The 12233-nt window shown below is 40.2% G+C and overlaps 1 protein-coding gene across 1 annotated transcript; it reads right to left on the bottom strand.

Annotated features, from left to right (window-relative positions):
* Positions 1–3241: 3241 nt before the first annotated feature.
* vps26a (VPS26, retromer complex component A) lies at positions 3242–12053 on the bottom strand. The gene is made up of 9 exons (XM_068310020.1): positions 11956–12053; positions 8352–8501; positions 7407–7482; positions 6825–6981; positions 6077–6241; positions 5863–5969; positions 5548–5649; positions 5363–5472; positions 3242–5230 (listed from the first exon to the last, which is right to left on the bottom strand). Exons 1-9 carry the CDS (start codon positions 11956–11958, stop codon positions 5114–5116), a joined length of 987 nt encoding a protein of 328 aa, XP_068166121.1. The 5' UTR covers positions 11959–12053; the 3' UTR covers positions 3242–5113.
* Positions 12054–12233: the final 180 nt, after the last annotated feature.

Here is a 12233-nt window from a genome sequence, read left to right as displayed (position 1 = left end):
GGCTCAGAGCTGATCCCTGATGCAGTCCCACCTCCACCTTGAACTTCTCTGTCACACCTACAGCACACCTCACCACTGTCTTACAGTCCTCATACATGTCCTGCACCGCTCTAACATACTTCTCTGCAACTCCAGACTTCCTCATACAATACCACAGTTCCTCTCTGGGCACCCTGTCATAAGCTTTCTCCAGATCTACAAAAACACAATGCAGCTCCCTCTGGCCTTCTCTGTACTTCTCTATCAACATCCTCAAAGCAAATACTGCATCTGTAGTACTCTTTTTTGGCATGAAACCATACTGCTGCTCACAAATGCTCACTTCTGCCCTTAGTCTAGCTTCCACTACTCTTTCCCATAGCTTCATTCTATGGCTCATCAGCTTTATTCCTCTTTAGTTGCCACAACTCTGCACATCTCCCTTGTTCTTAAAAATGGACACCAGCACACTTCTCCTCCATTCCTCAGGCATCTTCTCACTATTTAAGATCCTTTTGAACAACCCAGTCAGAAACTCTACTGCCACCTCTACAGGTATATCATCAGGACCGACTGTCTTTCCACTCTTCATCCTCTTCAATGTCCTCCTCACTTCATCCTGACTAATCTTTTCTACTTCCTGGTCCACAACAGTCGCCTCTTCTAGTCTTTCTTCTCTCTCATTTTGTACGTTCATCAACTCTTCAAAGTACTCTTTCCATCTTCCCATCACACTACTAGCACCTGTCAATAGACTTCCATCCCTATCCTTAATCACCCTAACCTGCTGCACGTCCTTCCCATCTGTCTCTCTGTCTTGCCAACCGGTATAGATCAGTCTCTCCCTCCTTACTGTCCAACCTAGCATACAAGTCATCATAAGCCCCTTGTTTGGCCTTTGCTACCTCTACCTTCACCTTACGCTGCATCTCCCTGTACTCCTGTCTACTCTCCTCAGTCCTCTCAGTGTCCCACTTCTTCTTAGCTAACCTCTTTCTCTGTATACACTCCTGTACCTCCTCATTCCACCACCAAGTCTCCTTATCTACTTTCCTTCCAGATGACACACAAAGTATTCTCCTACCTGTCTCCCTGATCACATTAGCTGTAGTTGTCCAGTCATCTGGAAGCACCTACTGACCACCCAGAGCCTGTCTTAACTCCTTCCTAAAAGTCACGCAACACTCTTCCTTTTTTAGCTTCCACCATTTCGTCGTCTGCTCTGCCTTTGCCCTCTTCATCTTCCTCACCATCAGAGTCATCCTACACACCACCATCCTATGCTGTTTGGCTACACTCTCGCCTATCACTACTTTGCAGTCACTGATCTCCTTCAGATTACACCGTCTACACAAGATGTAGTCTACCTGTGTGCTCCTACCACCACTCTTATAGGTCACCCTATGTTCTTGTGCCTCTTCTGGAAGAAAGTATTCACTATAGCCATTTCCATCCTTTTTGCAAAGTCAACTACCATCTGTCCTTCTGCGTTCCTCTCCTGGATACCAAACTTGCCCATCACCTCCTCATCACCTCTGTTTCCTGCACCAACATGTCCACTGAAGAGTGCTCCATTGACAACTCTCTCTAGGTATGCTCTGCATCACTTCATCAAAGTCCAACCAGAATTTCTCCTTCTCCTCCAGCTCACATCTTACCTGTGGAGCATACCCACTAACAACATTGAACATCACACCTTCTATTTCTAGCTTCAGACTCATCACTCTATCTGACACTCTTTTTACCTCCAGGACATTCCTAACAATTTCCTCCTTCAAGAAAGCTCCTACTCCATTTCTTTTCCCATCTACACCATGATAGAACAACTTGAACCCCACTCCTAAACTTCTAGCCTTGCTACCTTTCCACCTGGTCTCCTGGACACACAGTAGGTCTACCTTCCTCCTCTGCATCATGTCAGCCAACTCTCTACCTTTTCCTGTCATAGTTCCAACATTCAACGTCCCTACTCTCAGTCCTATTCTCTTGACGTTCCTCTTCTCTCTCTTCCTATGAACACACTTTCCTCCTCTCCTTCTTCGACCAACAGTAGTCCAATTTCCACCGGCACCCTGTAAGTGAACAGCACCGATGGCGGTCGTTGTTCACCTCAAATTTATTGTGTGTACTGCATGCATATTACAAATATATTTATTCATTCATTTTCTTGAAGACGACACAATCGTAATTCTCTCATTTTTCATTTAAATTAAAAACAGGGTTGTGAAGTGCAATAGAGTTTATGTCCATACTGGTAAAGTTTTTCTAATTCTTCTAAATGCTGCAGATGACACAAGGAACTCTAAGGCCCCGTCCACACGATGTCGGAACTTTTCGAAAATGCAACTTTTTTGTTGCGTTTACACCTTTTGTCCACACGATTTTTTTGAAAACACTGGGTCTGCGTTGTCGTGTGGACGCTGTATCAGCAACTTTTTTATCCGGGGGGCGTGTCCCTGGGACCAAAACCGCTGTGATGTCATGCATGTGACCCGAATCAACATGTACATGCGAAAATAGCTAAAACCGGCTATTTTCTGATGTATAACAGCTCCACGCCGAAGATGTGTTGATAAACATGCTTTGGACTTAAATACTGTATGTGTTCATCTGTTTACGTGTCATGAAGTTTATATATGTATTTATTTATTCATTCATGTTCCTCGCCAAAGACGCCGACGCCAGTTCTGGTTCAGGCCGGATGCGCTGTCTGCTGGTGGGAGAACTCTGTGATGGAGGTTGTCTTCCAGGAGGAACACCATGAATTTCTGCACGTCCCGATCCTCTCTCCTGTCGTTCTCGGAGTTGTTCCGCTTATACACGTGTTGATAAACGCACTGATGCATTTACGTGTGGACAGAGATTTTTTTGAAAAACCCGTTGTTTGGACGCGAATCGTTTTCGATGCGTTTTCAAAAAATTCCGGCATCCTTATGTGTTCTTTATGCTAACCTGAACAAACTGCCTCAAATTAAACTTCTCTCTTAACCCAGCTACACATCTGTTGAAGAAAGCTCATGGGATGTACAGTATTAATTTACTTAAGTTCCATTTTAGTTTTATATGCGAGTTTGGGGTACGCTATAACACAGAAATGTTGATGGCATGATCTGAACATGGGGAATGCTTAACATGCAGTAAATTAGTGCAGAGGGTCTGGGCATTCAGGTGTACCTTCATTTACCTCTGATCGTATTTGAAGTACACCCAACAAACTCAACCTGAAGGGTGCTCAAGGAAAACAGAAAACGTCTCACGGGTCGAGAGAAAGTTTATGGGTTCCCAAACAAAAGAACACAGTTCACCAAAAACACACCTGGACTGCAGATGGGTGTTCAGAAGTTTATGAAACATGTAACAGCGTGAATTTCACATCAAAGATATATAAAGCAACATAAAGTGTATACAATGTGTCCATTTAAAACATGGAGTGATATTATATAAATGACAGCTCATTTCAGATACAGAGGAAATCTCTGAGGTGAAGTTGTCCATGAGTCATACTGTCAGCTTCTGTAGCCTCATAAACAACGTTAAGCAATGGAAGGGAAAGTGCAAAGCTGGCCCTAGATCAGAGTAAATCAGACAAATTTAACCTCCACACAGGACTGGAAACGTCCGTCAACGCTGTGTCCTTGAAGCAGGACCTTAACAGCTGGTCTCAACATCACAGTGGTACATGGTTAGATTTTACAGTGTATTGACATTGTATCCCTTCCAGTGCTTACAATGGCAGACATGGTTTCATGTATTATCTTTAGTATTCTACTGATTCTAAAGAGACAGGTCCAACTAATTAATTTTTTGAAACTTTTTTAAAATAAGAGACCACTTCTTCTGTAGTGTTGACAGAGGATTGCTTGCCAGGTACAAGTAGTCAAATAGTCTCATTTATATATTAATGAAAATAAGACATGACCCCAACATTGGTGCATGAATTCAAACACCCAATCCACCCAAGTTACACTTTTTGTTTAATTCTGCAAAGTTAACATCAACTCATTTTGACTTACAATTCATTTCATATGGGCTTCTAAATGTGCTGAAGGTTAACACTGTTAATTTACTTCATGCGTATGTCCATCATTGCTATCATTTTGTTTGTTTACATTTAGCCAGACAAACTTCAATAACTTTGGGAATAAGAATAAGACAGTGCTTATCTTAATTTCATAGACGGCACTAGAAAAAATAATATAGATGGAAAATGGACATTTTTTGGAGATGGTTTTGTCTAAAATAATTATTTAAATAATGTTTGAAATAATAATAAACATAGAACCAAAAATATGGTCTTGTATGAAACTGTACAAAAACATGGACTCCAAAAAGAATGGATAAGGGTTGTTCTTCTTGAAGTCATTTATAGCCAATAGCCAGATTTCTTGATTGGATATAGGATTAAACTTATTTAAAGATGAATAAATTCTTCCACTTAACTTTTAATTGAGCATCTATTTGTCTGAACAGTGGTCTAAAATGCACCCCTTACTAAACAAATGAAGGAGAGAACAGTGTAATCGCAGTAGCTGAAATGCAGGTATTTTGAATAAACACAGCGTGTGTTGCGTGATCTCATGCTCTTCATTCAGACTGCTCCCCACATGTTAAATACTTTCAATCTCTGCTAGTGTCATTTTGAAATGGATGATGGAAGGAGGATGTAAGAGAAAGTCCAGTATAGGTGGTGTCCGATTCTGCAAACAAAATCCCTGATGCATAAAGGGATGCATGCCGTAGTCATCTACAGCAAACTCCAACTTTTCCATCTTTGCTCTTGTTTTATTATGCATTAAGCAAAATGATTCTATGGCTTCACTTGTGTTTGTGCATGTTTTCAGTCTAAGACACCAAGATCAAATATTTTGTCTCACAGTTCTGGGTCGACTTGATAACGACTCGATGCACACTCATGCCTTTACATTTAGCATTCAGCTTACTTTGATTGGTTACAAACCGTGTTTCACTCCTGCGGCAGACCATTGATGGTGAGACAGTTCATATCACAAGCTGTGAAATGATGAGGGAGGCATCTGAAGGTTATGTGTATTCATGTATTGAGACAGTTCTCAGTCCAGGGAGAGTGTGTGGCATCCCTCACAAGGTGTGTTTTCAGTTTATCTGGGCAGCACCCTCACATCTCAGGTTGCTCTGCATTGACTGGCTCGGATCGGGGCTCTGGCGACTCGTAGCGCTGATGGAAGTTTCTTTTCCTCAGCTTCTCTGGAGCTTTTCTCCACAAAACAATCTCCTAAACATAAAGGCAGATGAATGAATGAAAACTTGTACAGCAATAAGATGTTTTAGAAATAGCTGCAGTTTTCATGTGAGTCTCAGTGCATTGGGAAAAAAATTACACTGATATATAAGAGAAGTGTTTTACCTGTTGTTTAAAGTATCTTCTATCCTCCTCATCCACCAGAACTAGATTAAGGAAGTAGCGTACAGAGAATTTCTTGTTGACATCCCGCATGGTGGCTGTCATATCATATCCTGCAAAGAAACACACCATATATCTTCATCACAACAGAGATGTTAACAAAGAAAATGAGAGGAGGCAGAAGTTACCTGCAAGGAACAGTCTAATAGGGATTGATTCTCCTTTAACAGGAGCTCCATCCATGATCTCATACTTTGCAACTGTCTCCGTCTCTGTAGTCGTACTTGGACCTAAACGATTACATTACGTGAGTGAAATACAATCCAGCAAAGTGGAATAGGGTGGGCAGAAATTTATATATTATTGGGGCTGGGTTGGTTTACAGAGGAGTATGACAATTACAGCATCAATATCTAAGATGTTTATTTTCTGATTCGAGTTTTTCTTGAAAAGAATATCACTCGATGGGATTACCTGTTGAAGTATTAAATTAAATAAATTACCTATGCCTGTTATCTCCTTCTTGATGATCTGTAGCTCCATATGTTGGATCTTGATTCTGACCAGCAGAAAGTAGATCTTTCCAACAATCACATCCTTAAGGTGGTATCTAACACAAAGACACAAAGAGAAGCCACTCAAACTGGTTCTGTTTAGATTTGGGGTTGTACTGAAGATATTAAGACTTGAGCAGATTATTTAATTTTAATATCTCACTTGGACTTATTGTACTCAAACTCAATGTGCAGACAGTCCTCTATGCCAACCTCCATCTTGATTGAGTTGTTGACATCTGGGTAGGTGGCTAACTGATGGACAATCAGCTCATATTCCTTCACTAGGTCAGACAATCGACGAACTATTGTTACCCTGAGGAAATACCTGCAAGACAGAGACAACACAAGCTTTGAGTCAGTCAGCAGAACGTGCTGCCATCCAGAAATAATTCTTACCTGTATCAGTCAGTGACAATGGCATAAAGCATAGGCACATACCTAAGTCAAACAACGTGTGTGTGTGTGTGTGTTGTTAGTCTTATTTTCAATGGTCAATGCAATCAAATTGGGCCTGAATGCAAATGTCTGTGATTTATAACTACAATACTAGCAAACTGTGACTAATATTTTGATAGTTCTGTCATAAACATAACCTTGACTGATTGAGCATTTAGTATCAAAACAACAAAAAGGTTCCAAGTAAAAATTACATCTCATAATTTGCCGTGTTTATCTGACCAACAAGATTTTACAATATGAAATGTGCAACTGAACACTTATATTCCTTTATTTCCAAATACGCACATCAAATGAAAAATTATTTCAGAAATTATAGTAATACATGATCCTTGTGAGAAAAGTCTGTCACTGTCTTCATCCAGTGGTGTAACAATGAAAGATGAGCTGAGGAAAAGTTCCACTGCAAACATCAGATACTCGACACCACTTAAAAGATGGAATATATGTACCTTAGCCTGACATTCGCTCCAGTATAGGACTCATAGGGCTTCTCCACCTGCATGAACTCAAAGTCATAGCTCCTGTTTTGGGTGAGTTCTCCAGGCAGAGCCAACTCTTTCACCAAGTCCACAAACTCATGGGTGTTGCTCTTATCAGAGAATAACTCTGAAACACAGATGAGTGGATTTAGTGGCTCACAGGCGAGTGGCTGGTGCCTCATTCAAGACAGTTTAAAACCCACAGCAAAGCATTTTAGATGGCAAACTAAACTTGATCTTCCCTCCTACTGCAAATACACATGGAGGAGGTCTTAGTTTCACAATGGCATGCTGCACATGACAAGCACATGCTCCATCAAATCTTTCAGCCGCATGAGGAATCCAACGACTTAAACAATGGGTTTTACATCTATAGATCCTGAATACCACTATTAACATTCATATCACAGAGCTGCTTGCAGAAGATAATTTAGAGGTATAGTGTTAAACACAGTATACATATCAGCACTATGTTACTAGAATCAGTACAAAAAATGTTCACCATTACCATAATTAACCATTAACGGAACGTACCACTTTAAGAATACTCACCTATCTGTCCAACAAACTCGATGCGAATGCCCTGATGCTCCAATCGCTTTCCTCCCTGCTTCACATTTAGATTCACCTTGAGAAGAACAGATGATCAGCTCATGAATAAGAAAAAAGTCTTCACAACAAGGGTTTGACAGTATTTTTAATTCAGGAATCTGTTTGGTTTTGACAGTAAAATAAAAATAGAACATGATCTGTTTATAGATCACATAATATATTCTTGATGGAATATTTTAAAGCTTGCAACAGTACCTTAAGCGTTATTACATGTGAGGGCTCAAAAAAATTTAAGTCAATCTAGTTTGATGAAAAAACCAAAAAGCAAATCAGGGGAATATCACAAGTTAATTTATTATTGAATGGACTCCGATATTACTCAATAAAGCAGACAACTTGATTAAAAAACAACAATAAACTAGAACCAAGGCAGTCTGACTGCAACATCCCGTGACAACCCTGAATTCAAAATTTTACCCTGATCTACTTGCATAGGTAGGTCAAAGATCAAAGCTGTTGCTCTGACCTACTGCCATTGATCAAAGCACTAGCTTTGATCTATGGTCTTACTCACACTGGCCTTCTCCCTCGTCTATCTTATCTGGTTCCTGAGTGTACAATAGTTTAAATTTGACCGTGACCTAGTTTTCTCAAGGTCATCATCTCATTTTCATCCCCTTTGCTGCCCAAGAAATGTGCTTTTTGTTTCACCTTTTTATCTGCAACGATTGCGAATATATTTGATGGACAAACACTGACAATTACAATAAATCACCGCTTTGAAGCGGGATGCAACTAGCCTTGTGTATGGCTGAGAGGTTCTTTTTCGATGACCTCCATTTTTTAAATTAAAGTAACAAATGACAATTTCAAGTCATGTTTTACACGTGTAAGGATCCCTTTACGAACTCCGGCTTCTTGAACTATCATAGGAACTCAGTCTACCTTGCCAGACACAGACTCTCCATCATAGAACAGGTAGTGTTTCTCCAGTTTCCCATCTTCTGTCTTCAACTCAGCCGTCTTTCTGTTCTCTGCATCATTCAGCAGCACATCGATCTCACACACTGGCCCAAACAAACCACCCAGGAAACTCTGGAATATAAAGCAGACCTCAGAATACATTAATTTACACACAGTAACAGTAACTACATTGGAAGCTTACTTTTTCTGAACCTGGGAATTATGAAGTTATATGTAGGGGACAACATAGCATCAAACCTGTACACATAGGCCTGTCCACACTATATATGCATGTATCTACAAACCTGTGTGTAGAGTGGACTCTTAATTTCCCTTTGAGGATTAAAACAGTTAATAAAATTAAAAAAGAAAAAAACAGTCCACAGCTTAAAACCCCAAAGTTATAATGTACTGTCAAACACAAAAGAGGGAAATCCACTACTGTCAACATGTTACGTGGTTGTCTTGATAAAAGAAACTAAAAATGAGTCACTCATAGTTTTAATCATGGCTCAAGTTGCTTCATATGTTATATAAGTACTTTAAACCTCTAAAAGATTGAACTGAGGTTTTTAAAGTTTATTAGCACACATCACGATGACAGCCAAGGTATCTGGCTAGCTGCAGTAAGATATTAAATTAAATACTTGAGTTCAAGCATGGGATTTGTACATGATTGGGAATGTTGCCTTTGTACACAGACATAATTTGCAGCCAGGCTAATCCAATCAATTTCCCCCATCTGTATTTACACTGGTTTACTCATTTATCACGCGCTGCAAAGACACATTGTTTTTCCCCTGAGGCTAGAGCTAAGTCACAAACACACATTTTAGCTTGCAGGAGGGGCTAGATGTCAGGAGAACCAATGACTGTCTGAACAATGCTTTAACCTGTCACATTTTGCACACTTGAGACTTAAAAATGCACTACAGTACAACGTATTTGCAAATTTGCTTGGATAGTTTGTGCTGTATGAAACAGCAACAACCATGCATTTAGTCATTTAGCTAGACGGACAACTGGTTGTGCAGCAGCAATGACACATATTCACAAGCATTTCATCAAACATAAGACAACACCAAAAAACAGGTTAAGTTGTCTGTGCTGAAGATTAGACCAAAGAAATCAACAGATTTCAATAAATGTTAAGACAAAATGTATAGGCAAAGTTTAGCAGGCGCATTTAGTGGATCAAGTTGGTGTAACATTTCTGAGATTAACTGTGAGATGGCAGTTAATTATTTTCTCTTAATCTGTAAAAAACAAGAAAAAAACAGAGGCAGAGAAAAAATAAAATCAAAATTTTAGCACAGTAATGTTCTTGGGTGACACAACTGTAACACAACACATTACATGATCAGTATTGATTACAGCACTAATCCTCTTCCTCATGGTCTGACACAGCTGACAGAGCTGCCTGAAATTGCAGATTTGAGTCTGTGAGGAATGATCATGCAGTTCTACTCACCCACTCAACCAAACCCAGACTGGGTTTTGGGTCAGGGCTCATCTCAGGCTAATCCACAACTACAATGATACTTTCTACATGCCAGTGGTACAATCCTGTCAACCAACAGTGACATTTCTTTCCGCTCTTTTTGCCTTTATTATAGGGATATTTTAGGTTAGTGTAAAAAAGGAGTGGTCATTTGGGAACAGCTGAGTAAAGGAATTATAGTGACAAAGACTGTCCTACATACAGATGAAGCCAAAGGGTTGTCCCCAAGTGACCTCAAAGTGGTAAATTTTAAATCTCTTGACCGTAAATTAAAGGGGGCTCTAAATTAGAAAGCTAAAATTGATAAAGTGTGCTGCCCAGGAGGGACTGTCACGATAAACTCAGCAACAGTGCATCCAATCAGGGGGTAACATTGAACGTATAAGGGTGTGTCAATAACTACCACAATGAATAACTTGCAAAGCTGTTACACACAAAAAAAAACATTTTTTAAACAATAAACCTTGATAAAATACACTATTTCAAGAATTGTCACTATTTCAACTTGCATACAGCAAAGGGCAGGGGTCACCAAATGGCGGACCGCGGTCCGGATCCAGACTGTGTGATAAATAGATAAATTCACGAAAGTAGATTTTCTTTACGCATTTTGATACTGACGGTCACGGCTGCAGACGGCGGGCGCTGCTCCTCCAGTTAATACAGTAGTAGAGCCACTAAGTTCAGTCAATCAGATCGTTTCTTTACCCTGTCTGTCTGTGAGTTTACCATCCGCTACAGAAGCACAGAGCAAGGGACAGTGATAAAACACCTTGAAGTGATGGGACAGTTGTGAAGGAGTGCTTAAACGCTGTTGTTGACACATTGAGGGAAAACAGAAAGATGAGATGTGTGGAAAAACTCCCAATGTCAGATTCAACAGCAACCAGAAAATCAGAAATATTAACATCTTGATGCAGCTATTTAGAGAGCACCATGCATATCTGTGGCCATTACAGATGTTACTGGTAATGTCCAGTTTTTGTGTGTGTCAGGTTCCTTCACTAAGACAAGGAGCTCTTTGCTGGGTGTAACACCACTAACACACACAAGAGGAGGGGACATGTATGCAGCAACAAGATGCTGACAAAGGGGGACATAGATCTGAAGCGGGTGGTCTCTATCGCCACCGATGACAGAGACCACCGCCCTCTCTTTTTCCACCACCTTGTCATGGTGGGAAAGAAAGAGGGGGGCCGTGCCAAACAGTGGGAGCTTTCCAAAACAGTCCAGGTGCGCTCTGTGCACACCTTTTGAACAAGTCACCTTGTGCATAAGTAAGTTACTGGCAGGCCACAAGCCCCTTTCTATCATGAAGAAAGTTTTCTTTGAATTTTCCTCCTGGAAGAGCCAGTTTTTATTCATGCTTTCTGAACATGTTAATGTTTTATACATGAAGTTAAGGCCTTCAGTTCTTTAGGGTGGGATGTCTTTAATTTACGAGAAAAAAGATTATTCAGCTCTATTTGCACTTTATTTTTAATTCTGAGGTTTGTGTGTTCTTTAACCTAACATAAAAGTTTTGAATTTATTTGCCTGGGTGTACTTTTATTTATGGTGAGGTCAAAGAGCTAGCTGTGCACTAATTTAAACATAACCTGCATTGAAAATTGATAATAAATGATAATGTGGACATAAGGACCGGCTATAAGACACAAACTGGACTTGGGTTCGGACCTTTTACGAAGAGGACATTTTTATAACCGGACCTCCGTGACTTTTAATTGAATACCCCTGGCATAGGGTACACATGTTACATGTTCTAAAGAATAACATTTTCTAGCTGTCCCGTCACCGTCTTAGAAACCGAAAACTTAAAAGTTGAAAACTTTTATTTTGCCAATAATTTTAGTCGGTATCTTAATGACAAATACACCATAGCTGTAAACAAAACACCGGGAAAGCGAAGACGGCCTCATATAAATGCTAGCTGCCTCCGTCCAGCTAGCCTTCCCTACATTTTTAAGTTTTAAATAGTGACTGTGACATGAAACTCGAGGGTGGTTGCAATACTAGGTATTTATTAATAAATAGCCTGTTTATCTGAGTTTGGTGCGAATAGATAGTACTAGTTTTTACACTTACCATGTCGGCCGTCTAGACAGTTGAAGCTAACAACTAGCCTGGACCGGAGCCACCCTGTCTGAACCAGGAGGTAGTGGCAAGACGAACGTCACGTGACCAGGATCACATGTGTGGGCGGGGCTAAAAGGAAACCTTCAAAGGGGTGATTAATCGAATGTTGAATCCAAGGTTAGAATTGTTACAGTGATTACAATATTCTTGGGGATGATTCTTGGGGGAAAACGGATAATTAAATAAACTGGAGCCTATCCCAGCTGGCTTGGAGCTACAGTATATTA

Source organism: Antennarius striatus, chromosome 1 (assembly GCF_040054535.1).
Source record: "Antennarius striatus isolate MH-2024 chromosome 1, ASM4005453v1, whole genome shotgun sequence".
Lineage (NCBI taxonomy): Eukaryota > Metazoa > Chordata > Actinopteri > Lophiiformes > Antennariidae > Antennarius > Antennarius striatus.
The sequence above is the reverse complement of the archived record's forward strand: the minus strand, read 5'-3'. Positions and strand labels throughout refer to the sequence as shown.

Excerpts from the sequence above, each read along its gene's own strand:
- vps26a (XM_068310020.1), bottom strand. Across the intron at positions 6,982-7,406 it reads CGAGTTTGTTGGACAGATAG|AGTTATTCTCTGATAAGAGC; the intron begins GTGAGTATTCTT and ends TCTGTGTTTCAG. Across the intron at positions 6,242-6,824 it reads GGAGCGAATGTCAGGCTAAG|GTATTTCCTCAGGGTAACAA; the intron begins GTACATATATTC and ends TCTGTCTTGCAG.